This window comes from Canis lupus, chromosome 29 (assembly GCF_003254725.2).
Source record: "Canis lupus dingo isolate Sandy chromosome 29, ASM325472v2, whole genome shotgun sequence".
Classification (NCBI taxonomy): domain Eukaryota; kingdom Metazoa; phylum Chordata; class Mammalia; order Carnivora; family Canidae; genus Canis; species Canis lupus.
In genome coordinates this window covers 22,426,700-22,449,705 of record NC_064271.1, presented here as the reverse complement: position 1 = coordinate 22,449,705, position 23,006 = coordinate 22,426,700, and the positions used below count along the sequence as shown (strand labels likewise).

General features: G+C 34.2%; 1 protein-coding gene across 16 annotated transcripts in view; it reads left to right on the top strand.

Annotated features, from left to right (window-relative positions):
* Positions 1 to 23,006, top strand: part of STAU2 (staufen double-stranded RNA binding protein 2) — a 296,470-nt gene that overhangs the window by 22,009 nt on the left and 251,455 nt on the right. For 4 of the 16 annotated variants that reach the window (XM_035708293.2, XM_035708287.2, XM_049103962.1 and 1 more), the window contains one exon: positions 16,031 to 16,176. The exons of 6 other annotated variants lie outside the window; for them this stretch is intronic. In XM_035708293.2, coding sequence (XP_035564186.1) covers positions 16,063 to 16,176 — 114 coding nt within the window. In that variant the 5' untranslated portion in view covers positions 16,031 to 16,062. Of the gene's footprint in view, positions 1 to 1,085; positions 1,262 to 16,030; positions 16,177 to 23,006 lie in introns of those variants that run through there. 6 more of the 16 variants (XM_025478012.3, XM_049103961.1, XM_035708289.2 and 3 more) reach the window with 3 other exon arrangements.

Sequence of the window (23,006 nt, the reverse complement as noted above, 5' to 3'; positions counted from 1 at the left end):
AGCTAACATGATAAACCACATTAACAAAATGAAGGAAATAATTGTATGATCATCTTTGTAGATGCAGAAAACGCATTTGACAAATTTCAACATACATTTTTGACAAAACTCTCCAAAGAAGTGGATACAGAGGGAATGTACCTCAACATAACAAAGGCTGTATATAATAAACCCACAGTTAACATTATACTCAGTGGTAAACAGATGAAAGCTTTCCCTCTAAAATCAGGAATAAAAGGATGCTCACTCTCCCCACTTTTATTCAACACAGTGTTGGAAATCCTAGCTACAGCAATTGGTAGGAAGAGGAAATAAAAGGCATCCAAATTGGAAATGAAGAAATAAAACTCACTACCTAAATATGAGATGATACTATATATAGAAAACCCAACGGACTTCACCAGAACCTTTTACAACTAATAAATGAATTCAGTAAATTAATGGGATACAAAAGCAACATATGGAAATCTGTGGGGTTTCTATAATGAGTTACCAGAAAGAGTAATTGAGAAGGCAATCCCATTTATAATTGTATCAAAAAGAATAAAGTACCCAGGAATAAATTTCACCAAGGAGGTTTAAGACCTATACCCTGAAGACTAAGACACCATGAAAGCAACTGAAAAGGATACAAAGATAAATACATTATCATGCTCATGGACTGGAAGAATTATATTGAAATATCCATAACACCCAAAGCAAGCTGCAAATTCAGTGCAATCCTTATAAAAATTCCAGTGGTATTTTTGATAAAGCTAGACCAAATAATTCTAAAATTTATATGGAACCACATCCTCACCAATACTTTTTTCCTTTTCTCCTTCCTTTCTTCCTTTTCTTTTCTTTTTTGATTAATGATCATTCTGATGGGTGTGAAGTGCTATTTCATTGTGGTTTTGATGTGCATTTTTCTGATAATTAGTGATGTTGAGTATCTTTTCATATGCTTGATGGCTATTTGTATATCATCTTTGAAGAAATGTCTATTTGAGTTTCTTGCCTTTTTTTAAAAATTGAGATTTATTGCTGTTGTTTTTGAGAGATCAGAATTCTTTATATATTCTGGATATTGGTTCCTTATCCAGATAGATGATTTGCAATGGAAACAACTTTTGAGAAGCAAAATCTGGGAGAATTTATTTTCAGCAGATTTGCACTACAAGAAATCTTAAAGGAAGCTATTTAGACAAAAGGAAAATAACAGGTGGAAATTTGGATCTGTGAAAACGAATGAAGAGTGCAAGAAATGATAAAATATGGGGTAAATATAAAATATATTTTCTTCATTTTTAAACCTTTCAAAAGATAGTTATTTAAAGCAAAGATAAGGGATCCCTGGGTGGCGCAGCGGTTTGGTGCCTGCCTTTGGCCCAGGGCGCGATCCTGGAGACCCGGGATCGAATCCCATGTCGGGCTCCCGGTGCATGGAGCCTGCTTCTCCCTCTGCCTGTGTCTCTGCTTCTCTCTCTCTCTCTCTCTCTGTGTGACTATCATAGATAAATAAATATTAAAAAAAATAAAGCAGAGATAATAGTGAATTAGTGTACTAGCATACATGAAAATAGATTGATTAACTGATGTCAGTAGCATGGAGAATGGTACAGGAGAAAGGGAAGTATAGTATTTTTAGGTGCTTATACCCTATGTAAAGTGGTATAATATTTGAGGGTATATTTTGTATATTTTAGAACAAATGCTAATAAAAAATAAGGAAAAATAATTTATAAGCCCATGGTGGGAGATGAAATTGATCAGTCCACAAAAAGGCAGGCAAAAGTGAAAAAAGGAGTAAACAAGAGATATAAACAAGAAATGGGACAAAAATAGCAAAATAATAGATTTAAATCTTACTCTTTTGATAATTAAATATAAATGACCTAAACAATCTAGTTACAAAGTAGTATTCAGATTGATTGGCTAGAAAAGCAATACTCAAATATATGGTGTCAAGAAATTTATGTTGAATATAAGGGTAAAGATTAAAAGTACAAAGATTGCATCTGGCTCATATGTAGTAAGAGGGACTCTATTTATACTCATCATGAAACAATCCCGTGCTCCATAAAACAGAGTACACAAAATGTAATTTTGAAGACATTGCACATGAGGCAGTGATGGTCAGTGATTCTTGACTGGCAAGAAACAAGTGAGGTAAGCCCTACAATGGCCTGAGCCTACCGCACTGAGAGACTTCCAGGCACTGAGAACTGAGGTGTGGAGCTTGGCACATTCCCCTAGTTGAGGAAATGTTGCTCTGGAATTGAATCACAAATTATAAAAGCAAGAGAACAAAATATTTCCAAATCACTTAACTATATCCCAGAACAAAGTTCAGAAAGATTCATAGGAGTGGGAAATAAAGAGTCCCTGGGTGGCTCAGCAATTTAGCACCTGCCTTCGGCTCAGGGTGTGATCCTGGAGTTCCGGGATCGAGTCCCACATCGGGCTCCGTGTGGAACCTGCCTCTCCCTCTGTCTCTCTCTCTCTCTCTGTCTCTCATGAATGAATAAATAAAATCTTAAAAAAAAAAAAAAAAGGAGTGGGAAATACCAGCATGCAAGTTGAAATTCATAGTGCATGTCATTCAGATTCCCATATATGCCTAAAAACATGACCCATAATGAAAATAATCATAGTGATACAGAATTGACATAGATGATGGAATTAGCAGAGGATGTTAAAACTATTCACTATAATTATACTCCATATGTTTAGAAAGTTGGAAACATGTAAGATGCAAAAAGATCCATATAGAACTTTTAAAGATGAAAACTCCACCTGAGATGGAAAGTATACTGGATGAGAAAAATAGCAGATTAGACCTTGCAGGGAAAAGATTAATGAACTTGAAGGCATAGCAATAGAAACCATCTGAAAGAAACATACAGAGAAAAAAAAAGGGGGGGAAACATCGATTAGCTGTAGGATACCTCAAACAAATATATAAATAGAGTTCCTAAAAATGGCAGGGTACATAAAAATGTATTTCCAGAAATAGTGGTCAAAAACTTTCCAAATACATTTCATTAAGATGAAACTATAAACCCAAACTTTCCAAATAAGTTTTATTAAGATGAAACCATAGGGAAGTTCAGTGAGCTACTAAGTATAAGAGGTAAAGAGGAAACTACACCCAGGTATTCAAATTACCAAATACAAGTGATAAAGAGAAAAATCTTAAAAGGAGTTAGAGAAAAAGACATGATCAAGTTGTGCACATAGAAACCAAGATAAAGATAGTATTAGATTTCTTGTCAGAACCAATATAAGCAAGAAATCAGAGGAATAGCATCTTCAAAATACTGAAAGATGAAAAAGTAATCTCCCTAGAATTCTATATTTGGCAAAAATTTGTTTCAGAAATAAGATGAAAAAATTCATTTTCAGACACAGGGAAGCTGAAGAAATTAATTGCTAACACTTCCTCCACTACAAGAAAATTTTATTGTATCTTATTTTATGATTTTACTTATTTGAGAGAGAGAGAGAATGCATGAGAGAGACTGAATGAGCACGAGCATAGGGGAGGGGCAGAGGGAGAAGTAGACTCCCTGCCGAGTGGGGAGTCTGATGCAGGAATAGATCTCAGGACCCTGGGATCATGACTTGAGCCAAAGTCAGATGTTTAACCAACTGAAATACCCAGGTCCCCCTTCAGGAAAATTTTAAAGTATGCCCCTCAGACATAGGAAAATGGTATCAGTTGAATAATTATAATAAAAAAAGAACATAATAAATGGTAACTACTTGGGTAAATATATAGAATTTCTTAATCTTTTTAAAATGTAATAGTTTTAGGTAAAAATATTAATGAGATACTGTATGGTGTATAGCATACATAAAGTAAAATGTATGATAATAGTAGCTTAAAGGGTGAGGGAGAAATGAAGTATAAGATTCTTATGCTCTACACTGGGTGGTGGTTTTAATATCTCTTAAAGATAGACTGTGATAAAGATATATATTGTAGGGATCCCTGGGTGGCGCAGCGGTTTGGCGCCTGCCTTTGGCCCAGGGCGTGATCCTGGAGACCCAGGATCGAATCCCACGTCGGGCTCCTGGTGCATGGAGCCTGCTTCTCCCTCTGCCTGTGTCTCTCTGCCTCTCTCTCTCTCTCTGTGTGACTATCATAAATAAATAAAAAATTAAAAAAAAAAAAAGATATATATTGTAAACTCTAAGGCAGCCACTAAAATAAATCATAACTAAGAAGTGAAGAAAAGCAGATCATGTCAAATAATCAAACAGAAGTCATGACAATATGAAAAAGGAAAGATCAGCTTGGACAAATATAAATAGCAAGATGACTTGTTCTAATGAGCAAGATGAAATGTTCTAATGAATAATAGCCACATTAGATACATAAATGTGAATATATTCTGAATACCCCCATTCAGAGGCCAAGATTGAGTAAAAGGTAAAATTCAACGATATACTTACTACAAGAAGCACTTTTAACTAGAAATACAAATAGATTAAATGTAAAGAGTGGAAAATGATACAGTGTGGTAACCTATTTGAAAGAAACTTGGAGTGAGTTTATTAATTTCAGACAAAGGAGATTTCAGTATTATCTGGGATTAAGGTTATTTCATAGTGATAATGGGGTCAGTTAATTAAGAGGACATAGTGGGTTTAATGTTTATGCACCTAATAACTGAACTTCAAAACATTCAATACTAAATTAATAGAAATGCAAAGACAAATTCACAACTATAGTCAGAGATTTCAGTAACCCTTTTCAATAATTGATGTAACAAGTGGACAGAAAATTACCAAAGGTACAATTAAGTTAGATGCTACTGTGAATCAGCTTCACTTATACCTAGATTTACAGAAGAGCAGATTACATATTTGTTCAAAAGTTTACAGAACATTTACCAAAATAGAACTGTGAAAGAAGTCTCAATAAATTTAGAAGGATTCAGTTCATAAAGAATCTTCTCAGACCACAGTGGAATTTTTTTTTTTAAGATTTTATTTATTTATTCATAGAGACAGAGAGAAAGAGAGAGAAGCAGAGACACAGGCAGAGGGAGGAGAAGCAGGCATCATACAGAGAGCCCGACGTGGGACTCAATCCAGGGTCTCCAGGATCACGTCCTGGGCTGCAGGCGGTGCTAAACCGCTGCGCCACTGGGGCTGCCTGACCACAGTGGAATTAAATTAGAAATCATTAATAGAAAGAATCTTGGAAAAATTCCCAAATATTTGGAAATTAAATAGCATGCTTATAAGTAATCTGTTAGAAGAAGAAATCAAGTGGGAAATTGGAAAATATTTTAAACTGAATGAGAACAAAAACAACATTAAAGATGCTGCTAAAACACCATCTATAGAGGGAAGTCTATAGCTTTAAATGTCTACATTAGAAAATAAAGATCTCAAATAAATAACTTCTGTTTCTGCTTTAAAAAAGTGGGAAAAGAAGAGTAAATTAATCCCAAAGGAAGTAGAAGAAAATAATAGATAATCTGAATAGCCCTCTATGTATTAAATAAATTGAAATTGTAGTTAAAAATCTCCTTAAAAGGAAAACTTGAGGTCTGGATCGTTTCACTGGTGAATTATGTAAAATGCTATAAGAGGGAATAGTATCAATTCTACATCAACTTTTTAAAATTATTTGAAGTAGAGGGAATATTTTCCAAAGCCTGTGATGCTAGCATTACTGGGAAACCAGAATTAAACTTCAGAATAATACAACTTGTGAATATAGATGCAAAAATCTAAACCAAATTTCAGCAAATCAAATTCAACAGTGTATTAAAAGGTTAATATGTCATGACCACTTGACGTTTATCCCAGGAATGCAAGGTTGGTTTAACCAAAAATCAATATAATTCACATTTACAAACTAAAAAGTAAAAATCATGATCATCTCAATAAATGCAGAAAAATCATTTGAGTAATTCATAACCATTCCTGATTTAAAAAAACCCAAAACAACCTTTAACTAGGAATAGAAGTGAGATGCCTCAATCTGATAATGGACATTCATGACATACCTCATTTACTGACATTGTACTTAATGGTGAAAGATTGAATACTTTCTTTGTAAAATCAGGAATAAGATAGAGATGTTTATTTTCACCAGTCTTACTCAGCGTTGTCTTGGAGGTTCTAGCTAGTGCAATCAGGGAAGCAAAAAAAGATAAATGTTATTCACATGGGAAAGGAAGGAGTAAAACTATTCTTATTCACAGGTGACCTGATTGTCTATGTTGAAAATCTCATAGAATCCCATTAGCACTAATTGAATGAGTTTAGTAGGTTGAAGTATATAAGATTAATTTACAAAACTCAGATGGGTTTCTGTGAAGTAGTAAGAAACAACCATAAATTGAAATAAAAATTACCACTTAAAAATATAAAAATATGAAATACTTATTGATATATTAAAATATGTTAAAATTGAAAACTACAAAATACCATTGATAGAAAGTGAAGGATACTGGAGCACCTGGGTGGCTCCGTCAGTTGGTTAAGTTGTCTCCCTTTGGTTTACTTTGGTCATTAAGCCCTGTGTAGGGCTCCCTGCTCAGTGGGGAGTCTGCTTCTCCCTCTCCCTCAGCCCCTCCCCACCTGTGCTTGCTCTCTCTCAAATAAATAAAATCTTTGAAAAAAAGTGAAGCTACCTAAATAGAGACGGTTGATACAGATTCTGTATTTTGAATTAAACTATTTGCTAAAATATTTGTAATCCCGAGGCACCTGGGTGGCTCAGCCAGTTGTGTCTACCTTTGGCTCAGGTCATGATCCTTGTCGTCCTGGGATTGAGCCCTATATCGGGCTCCCAGCTCAGTGGGGAGTCTGCTTCTTCCTTTCTATCTGCCTCTCCCTTGCTTTCTCTCTCACATTCTCTCTCTCACTCTCTTAAGTAAATAAAATCTTAAAAAAATACATATATATTTGTAATCCCCAAATCAATACTTGCAGTGCTTTGCAGAGTGGCACAAAATTTGAGTTTCCCAATGTATAGTCTGAAATGAGAATGAACAAGGTGACATTCTGTTTTCTTGTTTTAGTTCTCATGCATTAAGCCAGTGTCCTTTTCTTGGTCTATTCAGTGCCACAATTTTAGAATTTTTGTAGTTTTTTTTGTTGTTGTTGTTGATTTAGTTGTTTAAAATGGTTCCTAAACATGATGCTGAAGTGCTGTGTAGAATTCTTAAGCACAAGAAAATTGTGATGTGCCTTATAGAGAAGGCACATGTATTTAGATAAGCTTAGTTCAGGCAGGAGTTAGAATATTGTAAGCTCTGAGTTCAGTGTTAATGAATCAACAATATTTACTAAGTAGTGGAAATACACAAAAGACAAGGTTACATATTGATTGAGAAAAATACTATGACACAAGTTTATAGGAACTTCTCTTTTCTCTAGCAGCAGTGATAATTCACTGTTCATGGTGACATTATAAAACATAATTATCATTGATATATTATTATTTCAATATTGAGAATCAACTGTATAGCCTGTACATGAGTTAGAAAACTCAATTTTGTTAAAATGTTGATTTTCATCAAATTAATCTGTGTATTCAAGGTAATTTTTCCCTAATCCTTGCAGGCATTTTTGCCTAAAATAAAATTCATATGTAAATGTAGGAGCTTAGAATAGCCAAAACAAGTGTGAAAAACAACAGTGTTGGGGGGACTCTCTTACCTAATTTCAAGAAATATTATAAAGCAACAGTAAAATTAATTAATTGGCATTAAAAATAGACAAATAGATCAATGAAAAAGTCCAGAAATAAACCCATTTACATACCAATGACTGATTTTGACAAAGCCATAAAAAGCAATACAGTGAAAAATGTAATAGCATTTTTCACAAATAGTGCTTGAGCCTTGGATATTGATCTACAAAAAATGGAACTGAATCAATATTTTGCACCATGTACAAAGGTTATTTCAAAATGGCTCAGAGACCTAAATGTACAACCTTAAACTATAGAGCTTCTAGAAGAAAATGTAGGAGAAAATATTTGAGACTTTCAACTAGGTAATATTTCTTAGATACAACACCAAGAGCACAATGTGTAAATGGACAAATTGATAAACTAGGTGTTACTAAAATTTAAGTCTGCTCTTCAAAAGACCTGGTAAGAAAATGAAAAGAGATGCCAGATTCTGGGAGAAAAATCTTTGCAAAACATGCACCTGATTAATGACATATTTAGAATATATAAAGAACTCTTCAAATAAAACAATAAGAAAAATAACCCAATTTAAAAAATAGGTAAAATATTCAGATGGATGCTTCATTACAGGATAAATACAGATAGTGTGGAAAAAATGAAAAGATCAACACATGTAGTCATTAGGGAAATGCAAATTAAAATCACAGTGAGATACCATTACACAGCTATTAGAATGGCTAAAATTAAGATTGGTCATATCCAATGTGGTAAGGTTACACCATGTTTTAGCATTGTTTAAATCCCAAGGTGACTTCATTTGTAAGTTAGGGATTGTAGACATGGCACTTACGGCCTGCTTTGAATCAGGTCCTTGAGCATCTTACTGTTTTTCAGAACCTTGGTGGCCCGGCAAAGACTAGCAAAGCAAAGACAGTAGCAAATAGCGTCTAATAAGACTTTTACACTATAAACCACTCCCTACTTTTGGAATGGCTTTGTAAAATATTTTAAATATAAGTTTATGTATATATATATTCATCATAAAAAGGTAAAACAATGTGGTACTTCAAATAGAAAGTGAGGATTTCCTCTGTTCTCTGCCAGTTGCCTGCATTTCTTCTTTAATACATAGATGCCTGATTTAAAAAAAAAAATCGGGCAGTAAGCTCCCTGTTTTTCATTTAACATTTGTAACATTTCCCATATTAGTGCATAAGCTCTGTATCTCATCTTTTCAAGGTTGAACGTCCCATTGTAGTTTATTTAATTAATTGTTGATGGATAAATATTTAGCTTGTCTATAGTTCTTGAATTACAATCTTGCTATGCAGATTGTGACTGTATATAATTTTTTTAAAGATTTTATTTATTTATTCATGAGAGAAAGAGAGGCAGAGACACAGGCAGAGGGAGAAGCAGGCTCCACACAGAGAGCCCGATGCGGAACTTGATACCTCCGTCTCCAGGATTAGGCCCTGGGCCAAAGGTGGCGCTAAACCACTGAGCCACCTGGGCTGTCCATGTCACGGTATATTTTATGTGAGTTTTCCCGTAGTATGAATACATAGATAGAGAATTGCTGTTTTATTTTATTTTATTTTATTTTATTTTATTTTATTTTATTTTATTTTATTTTATTTTATTTTATTTTTTTGAATTGGTGTTTTAAAGATAGATGCAATTGAAACTTTTTTTTTTAGATTTACTTATTTATTTTAGAGAGGGAGCATGTATGCAGGAGTTTAGGGCAGACAGAGAGGGAGAGAAACTCAAGCAGATTCTTCACTGAGTGCAGAGCCCATCCTGGGGCTGAATCTCACAACCCTGTGATCACAATCTGAGCTAGAACCAAGAGTCAGAGGCTTAATTGACTTTGGGAACAAGTGCCCTGCAATTGAAACTTTAATCGGTATTGCTGAATTGCTCACCAGAAAGTTTGTCCTAAGTTGTGTTTGCATCAGCATAGTTTGTACCCATTTTCCCACAGCCTTGCCAATACTTAATATGATCATTTTGTCATCTTTACCAGTTTAATGTGGTAAATTACGTTTCACTGGAATTCAGATTTTTATCTCTTTAGACATTAGTTTTTTGAACGAATGTATACTCAAATTATATTGTGAGTCGATTGTGAGTGCATTTGCCTTTTTTTCTGTCAGATTAAAAAATTTTTTCTTTTTATCATCTTTGTATTTTATGGGTGTTAGCAATTTTTCTTTACATGTTGCAAATATTTCTCTACAGTTTGTATACTTTTTAAGGATCATTTGTGATGTGTTTTGCTTGTATGGGAGTTTTACATTTTTATGTTATTAAATCTGCCAGTTTATGCCCTTATGACTTTTAGGTTTCCCTTCTTATCTAGAAAAGCCTTTTATCTTTCAGGATTATGATATTTAGCTAAATTTTCTTGTGCTTTTGTCATATTTTATATTTTACATTTTAATATTTATGGAATTTATTTTTGTGTTTATATGAGGTAGGAACCTAAATTTTTCCCAAATTGGTAGACAATTAGAACAGTTTGATTCTTGGGTAGTGGTTTTACTTGGACAACCTTATAATCTAACTTAAAGTTATATGGTTTGTTTCAGTTACAGATATAGATAGGAAGTCATCTTTCTCCTACAAGGCAAGAGCATGTGGACTCTTTGCACTTTTATATTACTGGATAACTATATGGATTGAATGAGATGATGCAACTCTTTTGCTCTTTTGACTTTTTTTTTTTTTCCTCTTTTGACTCTGGTTTTGTTCCCCCCCCCGCTCCCCCCCCCCCCCCTTTTATTGGGAATTAGAATGAGTCACTTCCAATAGCAGGACATAGGGGAAGGGAAACCAGCAAAGAAACTTAGAAACTGTGTCCAGGTCATTTCTGGGATCAGGGATGGAAACGGATTCTTCTGTGGAGAGACTTGCCTTGGCAGGTGAGGTAGATTATGTATTAGCAACAGCTCTGGCTGCAATTTAACTACCTTAAAAATGTTGCTACTCTAAGTTCTGGCTTAGGAAACTTTTGGTGTTTTGGTGGATTCTGTTCAGTTTTTTTCTGCTGTTTCCTTCTAGGCATTCTGTTTTCTGCTAATGATCCACTTTTATTTGCTGGAATGTGATGTATGTTATTTGCTTGCTACTGCATGTGTGCTATGGACAAGCTTGAATTGTCTTTCTTTCTTCTACCCTTGCTAGCTTGGTGAATTCCTACTTTACTTAGTTAATCTAACCACCATCTCTTGAAACCTGCCTTTCAGTACCTCCTTCACCTAAGAAGTTCCTATAACAGCCTTATTATAGCACTTATACTGTAGATTTGTTTATTGTATGTGCCTGTTTCTTATACCATTCTGGGAGCACTTTTGGGACAGAGATTATTTTTTTTTAAATATTTTTTTTTATTCATGAGGAACACACAGAGAGAGGCAGAGACATAGGCAGAAGGAGAAGCAGGCTTCCCAGCAGGGAGCCCAATACAGGACTTGATCCCAGAACCCTGGGATCATGACCTGAGCCGAAGGCAGATGCTCAACCACTGAGCCACCCAGGCGCCCAGGACAGAGATTTTGCCTGTTGATTGAAAACTCTCAGCTCCATTATTTTGGTATAGTTTAAAGATTGAAGTTCCAGAGAGTCAGGACATTTTATAAAAATATAAAAGTTAGGGTATATCTCAAAAAGAAGAGTATATATATATATATATTTAAATTATTTATTTATGCATGAGAGACACAGAGAGAGAGAGAGAGAGAGAGAGAGAGGCAGAGACACAGGCAGAGGGAGAAGCAGGCTCCATGCAGGGAGCCCTACGTGGGACTCGATCCCGGAACTCCAGGATCATGCCCTGGGCCGAAGGCAGGCACTTAACCACTGAGCCACCCAGGGATCCCCAGAAGAGTATATTTTTTGTTGAATGTGCTGTTATGGTTGTTAAAGGATCTATTTACTAGTGTTACTTATCAAAGTTATAGTGAAATTTATACAAATTATATGAAATTTAAACAAATTTCCTATCAACAGAGAATATTCCCTTAATGCAAATATGAGAAATCTTAAATGTCTTTTATATCGCAATTGGGAATTTTTCAGTGGAAACAAACTTAGGATGTCATAAGTTAGTGGAAAAAATAACACATGATTTTTACAGAATATTAAAGAAGTCTATTTGTATGAATAAAATCAACTCATCCTAACAGAACATTTTAACTCAGAATATTTTGGCTTGGAGGACTATGAAAAGAAGTTTATGAAACTGTATCACTTTTCATAATTTGATGGTGGTGTCTTAACAAATTGTTTATAATCAGAGTAATAATGGATTCTTATCATTGTTAACAGTTCTTGCATCATCTCATTCAGTCCATACAATTATCCAGTAATACAAAAACAACTATTATTTCTATTTTACTGTCTAGGAAAGTGACCTTTAAATACTTTCTTTAAGGTTATATAGATATCAGTAAAAAAGTGGCAGAGATATCCAAAACAGGCTCCTAACCATCATATGGCAGTTGCTCTCTCAAAATAGCAGTCTTAGATTGTGAAATCCATTATCATTAATTTTATTTACTTCTAAGTAGGTTTCTATCCTGGCCACCAAAATTACTTGAAGCCTATTTCAAAATATCTTCAGTGAACACATTCATAGGTCCTTTGACAATATATACTTATGCAACTGTGTATGTATTTCTCACTTTTTTGCACTATTGACTTCTCTAAGAAGTTATATGTGAATTAAGTTTGTAGATTTCAATTTTTATTATTTATTTATTTATTTATTTATTTTTTATTTATGATAGTCACAAAGAGAGAAAGAGAGAGAGGCAGAGACATAGGCAGAGGGAGAAGCAAGCTCCATGCACCGGGAGCCCGACGTGGGATTCGATCCCGGGTCTCCAGGATCGTGCCCTGGGCCAAAGGCAGGCGCCAAACCGCTGCGCCACCCAGGGATCCCAGATTTCAATTTTTATAGGTCAATTTGTTTTATAGTTTTACAGATGCTTTATTAAAATTTTGGTTTAATTTTTAAAGAGAGATTTATTATTTGTTTAGAGAGAGAGCAAGAGCCCATGCCTGCAGGATTGGGAGAGGGGCAAAGGGAGAGGAAGAGAAGAGAATCTCAGATAGACTCTCCACGGAGTGCAGAGCCTCACATGGGGCTTGATCCGTGACCCAGAGATCATGACTGGCCTGAGCCAAAAGTCAAAAATTGGTCACTCAACCAACTGAGCCACCCAGGCATCCCAAAGATTTTGGTTTAATTTTTTTTTGGGTTTAATTTTTAATTATTATTCTATCACTGAGCTCTGTCAAGTAGTTAATATTAATAAGATTCCTGATTAAATAGAGGCATGCTATTTATTATTTATATATTTAAAAGATTTATTTATTTATTTGACAGAGAGATTGAGAGAGAGAGAGAGACAAAGAGCATAAGCCGGGGTAATAGCAGAGAGAGAGGGAGTAGAGAAGCAGGCTCTCTGCTGAGTAGGGAGCCCGATGGGGGCTCCATCCCAGGACCCTGGGGTCATGACTTGAACCAAAGGCAGCTGCTTAAGCAATTGAGCCACCTGGGTGCCTATTGCTATTTAAAATAAAGTTTTAATAATTTTGTAAAATAAATTACAACTACGACTAATTATTTTTAAATTTACCAAATTTAAACCTTTAAATTTTAGTTATAAAGCTTTATCTAAGTGAGATCCTGTGCATATTTGCACACCTTTCACACCAAAATTTGAGCTACACATTGAAATGTTTTATTGGATTCGTGTAATTTTTATGAAACAGAAAGTCAAAGTTAAAAGAATATAAGCTTAACACTATGGTATTAGTTGACATTTTCCTTTAAGGGATTTAGATCAGGTTTTCTTACCAAACAAGTATACAGAACTATAAACTTATCATTTTAATCACATTTTAAAATATTAAAAACCTATGCTATTAAAAATTTTCACTATAAAATTATCACATTGTATTTGTTATGCTACTATTTTTTGCATATTAGCAGATGAATATATAGCATTGCTGAGTTATGAAAATTGTACAATGGTATAAATGCTATGTAAGTGTTAGATGATTTTTAGCAGAATTTAATATTTTCTCATTTTTAAGAAATTGTCATTTTTCTTTGCTTTTTGATATAGATACGGGTATCTGTGTTATCTCTTGTACTTGAGTTATTTAATGCCCTGGTATGCAAGGACCAAAACTGATTGTAGCCCAGGTCACTTTGTATTTTATGTGATGACTGACTTTCTGGTACAATTTAAAAAATTTACAGCGGAGTGAGTAAGATGCAGATTTCCTCAAACCTCTCTTGACTTACTCTTGCCTTTTTTGTGCTGTTTCAAAAAGTAATAATTACTAGTTTTGTTTGTTTGTTTTGCAGGCCACTTAGAATGGTTTAACTGTAGAATCCACTGTCACATGGGGCTTGATCTGTATTGCCCCTACAGTTGGTTGCTTAGGTTCTTTCTTCTTTTACTTGTGCCTTTCTAGGTATTTATGTAGTTTTTTAATCAAATAATTTCTTTTTTTTTCAAATAATTTCTTAATCATAATAATTATGATTGAATTATTATATTAAATTATTGATCCTGAAAAGAGTATGAAAAAGTTAAGAGTACTGTTTTGTTCATTAAACTTGCCATAGAAAGTTTATAAAGTTTCTAAAACCCCCTACTGCCATTCATTTAATGTATTCTCCACACATTGTGACTAGTTTAAATAAGCAGAAAGTAAACCACTTGCATGTTTTATGCTTAGGTTTTAAGATGTTTCTTAAAAATCTTAACCTCAAAACAACCTGTGAGTTAATAAGTAGGATAGATTTATTATCCTTATCTTAAGGATAAAACATAGAAGGCTTATTAGTTAAGTAAAAATCACTAAGACCTTGCAGATTAGGGAAGAATTTCTTGAACAAGACATGGCAAGCACAGACTACAAAAGAAAAAGTGATAAATATAATACATAAAATAATCAATAGAAAGAAGGACAAGAGCTGTTCCCAAAGAAGGAACCCAAATGATTGATAACATGAGGTGATTAGCCTCAGTAGGAGAATGGGAACGCAAATTAAAATAATAGTGGGGAAAACAAAAACTAATAGTGGGATACCATTTGTCAAACAAACATCAGATTGTCAACAATTAAAATACCTGACCATATTTTCAGGGCTGAAGGAAAGTGGTAATTCTTGTACTGCTTGAGGAAGGTAATTTGGTACAATCATTCTAAGTGCCATTTGACAGTGTGTTTTGATTCATAAGAGTAAGGAATTGAAAGAACCTAAATGTCTATCAGTAGGGGAGTGGATTAGAAAACTGATACGGTATTGTGATGGAAATTGTACAGCAGTTAAAAGTAATGCAATGGGTCTATGTAAGTTATAACATAAAAAACATAATGAAGAGTGAAGAGAGTAAGTCGTGAAAATTATATCTTTTTAATATTACTATTAATGTGGCTACAAAACCATGTATATCTCAAGACTGTGTATTTTTTCATGGATATACATATATGCATATAAATGTATTTTAAAATATTCCAGAGGAATATATTCTAAATTCAAATAGTAGTGGTTTCTAGAAAGTATAAAGGGAACTTAACTGGAATATAATACTTTTTCTTAATAAGACTTAAACATGGAAAATACTAATTTCAGTTCTAGGTGGTAAGAACATGAACATTTGTTTAATTATACTTTCTACTTCTTTTAAAATTTTGTTAAAAAAACAAAAAAGGAAGTTACTAAGAAATAGTAGTTGGCAGAGCAAGTACGAGCTTAGACTTGATTCCCAAGTCTAGAGCTCTTCCAATTAATATGCTGCCTCAAAATTAGAAGAAAAAGAAAGATCAAATGATAAAATAGGTAGACAGAATTTAGTTTTTTTTTTTAAAGAATTTATTTATTCATGAGAGAGAGACACACAGAGACATAGGTAGATCCCAGAATCCCAGGATCACGCCCTGAGCCAAAGGCAGATGCTCGACCACTGAGCCGCCCAGGTGCCCCAGTCAGAATTTAGTTTTTACAGTAATAAGAATCAGGAGAATTTTGTGTTTATGCTAAAATTTTTTCAGAGGAAAGTTATAAGCTAAAAGTTATTATAATCATATTATTTAAAAATCTTTAAGCATGCTGTTATCAAAAAATGTATAGAGAACAACTTAAGTACTTAGGGAAAAAAATTACCTTAATTTATTGTTTAAAATGTGATACGTATTTCTGTTGCATGTAATGGAAGACTTTAGAGGATTTGAATTTTTTTATATAAAATTCATGAAAATAATTTAATCCAAATTTTCAATCTAACTTCAATCTAAAAAAGTCAAAAGTAGCTTTTCTTCCATTTTGTAAAGTAATTCTTCACAAAAACTTTACAGCCTTTTTATTTACAGCTTCTCTCCAAGATAAAATGGCAAACCCCAAAGAGAAAACTCCAATGTGTCTGGTAAATGAGTTAGCCCGTTTCAATAGAGTCCAACCCCAGTATAAACTTCTGAAAGAAAGAGGGCCTGCTCATTCGAAGGTAAGGTTATGAAGAGAGGTGGTGAGACATACTTATCAAAGTCTATCAGATTTATCATCTCAGGTTTTAATTGTGCTTCATTGTGTGTGTGGGGAGGGGCAGCAGATTACCTGCAGGCTTTTAGTTTTATATTAATAATATTTACAAGTCTGTAACTAAACAATTTTATAGCTCATCATGGTTTACAAAGCTCCTTTAGGTATAGTACTTCAGAAAAACTTTAACAAATCATGAAATGTGGATTTTGATTTCTGTTTTGTAAATTAACTCAGGCACTGAAAATGAAAAGTTCAGTGACAAAAAAAAAAAAAAAAAAAAATTCAGTGACTTGCTTAATAATAGCTCATAAGTGCCTGTGCCAGCACTTGAATATGTGTTTTTTGGCTCCCAAGAGCAGTGTTTTTTCCATTAAATTATAACTGCTAATGTAAAAATGAACACAGAGTAAATATAACAACAGTTACCTACTGAGACATCTTTTCCAGTGTGATATGGAATTATAAGTTTCATTATTTATAAAAGTTGTGTGTACCAGTATTGTTGTTATTTATGCATTCATTTGTAATATTGTTCTCTTAAGTGGAAAAGCAGCTTATATTTATATATAGCCTCCTACATATGTTTATATATATACATGTTACAAGTCTATAATTAACTCATTTATGTTTGAGCTTATTCATATGTTTTAAAAAGTCTCAGTTGTACACAAATTTCCATTGTACATTTTTAATCTTGGATTGGAGGTTATGATAATGATCATAAATTTTTGTTATGTTGAAGCAATTGATTCTCTAAAAGTTCACTAATCTGTATAAAGCAATGGCTATTGGATTATTGAATTGTTTTCTAATACTTCCTTCTAAGTAAGGGAGATAAGATGAAATTGAAATCTGTTAATTTTGTTCCTTATTAGAGACTTGAAGAAGGATTTCTGGTTTAATTTGTTCATAACATTATTTGTGTAGAGAAAAAAGTTGTGGCCTTGGTCTACTTGTTAGGTCATTTATCCTGACTCTCTTTTATACCCATTAATCCATATTCATTTCATATTCATTCTCTTTCTGACCTTAATCATGTTGAACTGTTTGTATTTTTTAGAATGTTTCATGTTTTTTTTTACATCTCTCTGCTTTGCCTATATTGTACTGTCTCTTCATCTTGAAGGTCTTTTTATTCTTACTCATTTTTGAAACTCAGCTCACATGTCACATCTTCTAAACCTCTGTGAATCTTCTCTGATCCATCCACTGGGCCTTCAGCAGTACCTGCTTTCCTCCTGTATAGTCATTGCTGTGCTGTACATGATATATGTTGGTCATCACTATTGTATTAGACTGAGCTTTTTTTTAGGGTTAGTATTTTGTTCTTCTGTATTTTTATGGTTCCTATAGGATCTGTCTTCTTGGCTCCTCAGTTCTAATTCCAAGAATTCTTCCTGGAGATGACTCCCCAGTGTGGAATTTCATGTTAATAGATTGATCCCACATCACCTCATGGTAGTCATTTGTTGATCTCTGGGTGATTCCATCACATTTCTCATGCTTCACTTTTACTCTCACTCATCATGTTTTAATTTTTGGTGATTTCACTAAGTAGATCATTGCTCCAACATGCTGACATTTCAGTTTCTTGCACTTCTGTTGGTATCTTGCTTCCACTCTTCTCTATCCACTCATTCCTTTGATCATATTCTTGACTTTATCATAACCAGTAACTGGAAGACCCTCCATGATTTTAATCTCAAGGATTCATCTCTCTCTGAGACTGCCTAACTTTCTAGTTCATTCCCTCTATTAGTTTAACTTCAGTAGTTCTTCCACACCACAGATCCATTGTTTCTACCTCCCTTTTACTATTTCTTGCTCCCCTCAGTCCTCACATGGTTCTTATCCAGCTTAAATTCCATTTGCCTTGTGTATACCCTCAGCAGTCTTGCTCCCCTTGGTTAACACTTGCTTGGTCAGATCCCAACCTAAATCTAAACCCTGCTGTCCCTTCTGCATTATGGATGGACTGCCTGTAGGGCCAAACCCCTCTATTTCTGTACTAAATCCCAGCTCCTCTAACTTTTTCAAGGCTATTCCTCCAACTTTCCCTCTGCTTCCCTCCTTACCTCTGCCTTTCTTCTATGTCGTCAGTTTCCCTTTCTAATGGATCAGGTTTGTTGTAGTCCATTTAGATTTCTAGATAGTCCCAGGAATCCCTTGAGTTTTTAAGGAGATTTAGGGATCCCTTTGCCAACCCTTATTGTGCTTATTGTTCTGGGTACTTTGGTCATAGACCACCTTAGTTAGCCTGTAGCTCATTTTAAAAATAGTGAGTAGTAGAATAATTAGCATTTTTGAATGAAATAAAACATTTATGAGTCTAATATTAATTATTAATGTTAGTATTAATTGGCTGGATATGGATCCCTTTTGTGGAAAGCAAAATCATTTTCATTCATATATGTCTATTAGTGATTTGGAGACATACACTGTATTTTAATGAAATAAATTATTATCTCTGGCATGAATAATTTAAACCTAGCTCCAACTCATTTATTTTCTTGGGAGAATAATCAGTTACATGACAGTTTACATACTGGGTATGTATATATGTTTTTATATTACATATACACAAACACTTAGAGTAGTGGTTCTCAACCTTGACTGTTCATTGAAATCCCCAAGGAAGCTTATGCCTGAGTCTTACCTGCAGAGATTCTAATTTGATCGGTCTTGGGTGAGGCCTAGACATTAGGATTTTTTTTAAGCTCTCAGATGACTCAAATCTGCATCTAGAGTTGAGAAACATAAGATAATTTCCTCAGAGTGGTATAGAATTATCTTTTCATGCATACTTGTTGATGGGAAGTAGTGATCTATCTTATGTTTACATACTTCTTTCCTCAACACCAAGCCTTATAGAATCTGAACAATTTATGACAACTTTTAACATGTGACTATTAAATAAAAAATTGTAACATTTTCCTTGCCCACTTTTGTTTTTTGATCACTTTCAGGTTGAACTCTGAAGTAATTTGGTAACGATTATATTGATGTGACATTACTATATCTCCTAGGTACCTAAAGACAGTTCATTTTTTTTTATGCATTGTTGTTTTGACTTTTCAAATCCCTGAAGAAGGCTGTCATAATGTAGAATATAAGAAAGAGAACCAGAAAGAACAAAAAATGGTATTTTCTTCTTTTTCCTCTATTTCCTTATTTTGCATAGTTGTCAGTATGGGTGAGTGTTAAGAAAGCTCCAGTAGCTGTACTCTGAGAAGGTTTACCTTGGAATAGATATTATTGAGGGAGACAGTATCATCAAGTGGCCTTGAAGCCAATAGTCTTTTTTTCCTTTAATCCTAGCTAGATTTGTCAAACTTATCTTTGCCTGCTTTATCCAGCTCATGTGGCCTTGAGCAAATAATTTAGAGTTTAAAATTTTCTCATCTGTAGTTTGAGAAATATATCTGTTCTAGTGTAGTGTCATGGAATGATGATTTATAAATTCCTAGCAACTATATTGATGATGGGGGTACCCAGGTAATTATATCATTGCTTGTTAGTAGTATATAGGATTAAAAAAATCTTTGGTAAAATATCTGTTGAGTATTTTCTACATCACACGCACTTTTCCGTCATTGGAGCTTCCTACTTTGGTGTCTTCTCTGATGTCTCTCTTTGGGTATTGTGGATACAAGTCTTTATGAGATAAATGTTTGGCAGTTATTTCCTCCTACTGTATGGTTTATCTTTTCTTTTTTTAACAGTGCCTTTAGAGAGCAGTAGTTGTTAATACTGATAAATGCCAATTTATCCATTTGTTCCCTGTGTAGTTGTACTTTTGGTTTCAAGTCTAAGAAAGCTTTGCCTCATCAAAGAATGTAAGATTTTCTCCTGTTTTCTCTAGATATTTTATTGCTTTAAGTCTTACATTTATATCATACATTTATGTCTTAGATTTAGATCTAATTGCCATTTTATGTTAATTTTTGTATGTTATATGAGATATATGGAGCAAGGCTTATTTATTTTTTTGCAAATAGATGTCCAGTTGTTGAGATTATCCTTTCTTTGCCGTGTACCTTTGTCAAAGATCAGCTATCCATGTATATGTTTATTTCTGAAGTCTCTTTCGTTCTCTTGATTTTCTCATCTTTATGCAAATGCTGTGCTGTTTCCTTTGTAGTAGCTTTATAATTTTTGAAATCTGGTAATAGTAGCCCTTTAATTTTGTTCTCTTTTATTTTGCATTTTTATGTGAATTTAAAGTCAACTTGTCCTTTCTATAAAACACTGTGCTGGGATTTGAAGAGAACTGCCTGACATGAATCTATAGCTCACTTTGGGGCAAATTAACATTGTAGAAAAATTGAGCCTTCCAACACATGAACAAAGTATCTCTCATTTATTTAGATAGATTTAGATTTAGATTATTTAGATATTATTTAATTTCTCTCAACATTTATAGTTTTCAGTAGTCAAGTATTTTAGGTCTTTTGTGTTTCATTTTTTAAAAAGATTATATTTATTTATTTATTTACTCATTCATTCATTCATTCATTCATGAGAGACACAGAGAGAGAGAGGCAGAGACATAGGCAGAGGGAGAAGAGTCTCCATGCAGGAAGCCCGATGTGGGACTTCACCCCAGAACTCTGGGATCACATTCTGAGCCAACCACCCAACTGTCAAGCCACCCAGGCATCCCAAGTATTTCATGTTTTTGATGCTGTTGTCAGTGGTCATGTTTTTTAAATTTCAGTTTCTTGTTTTTTTATTTTATTTTTTTAGTTTCTTGTTCTTACTGATTTTTGCTACTGTATAAAATACACTAATTTTTGTGTATTGATGTAGTATTCTGTAAGTATTAGTCTTACTAATAAACTCATCAGTTCTAGTAGCTTTTAAAAAAAATTCCTTTTTAGGGTTTGTTGGGGGTTCTACATGTCATTTATGAATAAAGACCATTTTAAATCCTACATTTTTTTTAAGGTTTTATTTATTTTTTCATGAAAGACACAGAGGCAGAGACATAGGCAGAGGGAGAATCAGCCTCCCCCTGGGGAGCCTGATGTGGGACTCGATCCTAAGACCCTGGGATCACGACCCAAGCCAAAGGCAGACGCTCAACCCCTGAACCACCCAGGCACCCCTAAATCCTACTTTCCAATCTTAATGTCTTTTATTTATTTCTCTTGCCTGATTGCATTGTCTAGAATTTACAGTGCATTGTTGAATAGAAGTGATGAGAGCAGACGTCTCTCAACTTACTCCTCATCTTATGGGCAATCATTTCAAGTTCCCCCCATTAATTATGATGTTAGATGTACCTTTTTTGTAGCTGTCCTTTTTTTTTTTTTTTTAAAGATTTTATTTTTTTTAATTTTTATTTACTTATGATAGTCACACACACAGAGAGAGAGAGAGAGGCAGAGACACAGGCAGAGGGAGAAGCAGGCTCCATGCACCGGGAGCCCGACGTGGGATTCGATCCCGGGTCTCCAGGATCGCGCCCTGGGCCAAAGGCAGGCGCTAAACTGCTGCGCCACCCAGGGATCCCTGTAGCTGTCCTTAAACAGACCAAAGAAATTCCTTTCTACATAACATTACCGAGAATTTTTAATGACTAGATGTTGATTTTTGTCATGGAGTTCTACATTGATTGAGATGGTAATATATGGTTTTTCTGTTTTTAATCTCAGTTTTGTGAATTACATTGATTCTCAAATGTAGAATGTACTCTTTCATTTCTAGGATAAAACATTTGGTTATAATGTATTAGCTCATTTCTATATGATGGATTCCATTTGTTAATATATTTTTAAAGCTTTTATTTAAATTCCAGTTAGTTAACATACAGCATAATAATAGTTTCAGTTGTACAATATAGTGATTCAACACTCTCATACAACACCTGGTGCTCATTACAAGTGTCCTCCTTAATCCTTTTACCCATCTCCCCACTTACTTCCCCACTGGTAACCATCAGTTTGTTTTCTATAGTTGAGAGTCTGTTTCTTGGTTTGACTCCCTCTTTCTTTTTTCCCCCCTTTGTTCATTTGTTTTGTTTCTTAAGTTCCACGAGTGAAATAATTTAGTATTTATCTTTTCTCTTACTTCACTTAGGATTATACTTTCTAGCTCTACTCTTGTTAAATGGCAAGATTTCATTGTTTTTTTTTTTTTAGATTTATTTATTTATTTATTCATGATAGACACAGAAAGAGAGAGGCAGAGACACAGGCAGAGGGAGAAGCAGGCTCCATGCAGGGAGCCTGACGTGGCACTCGATCCCAGGACTTCAGGACCGTGCCCTGGGCCAAAAGGCAGGTGCCAAACCACTGAGCCACCCAGGGATCCCTCATTCTTTTTCTATGGCTGCTTTATATTCCATTCTGTGTGTGTATGTGTGTGTATCTTCCACATCTTCATCCATTCATCAGTTGATGAATATTTATTTGGGCTCTTACCATGATTTGGCTATTATAGATAGTGCTGCTGTAAACACTGGGATGTTTGTACCCCTTCGAATTAGTATTTTTGTATCATTTGTGTAAATACCTAGTAGTGCAATTGCTGGATTGTAGGGTAGTTCTATATTTAACTTTTTGAGGATCCTCCATACTGCTTTCGAGAGTGGCTGCACCAGTTTGCATTCCCATCAACAGTGTAACAGGGTTCCCTTTCTCTGCATCATTGCCAACACCTGTTGTTAACCATGTTGTTCATTTTAGCCCTTCTCACTGGTGTGAAATGATATTTTATTGTGATTTTGATTTGTATTTCCCTGATGATGAATGATGTTGAGCATCTTTTCATGTGTCTGTTGGCCATCTG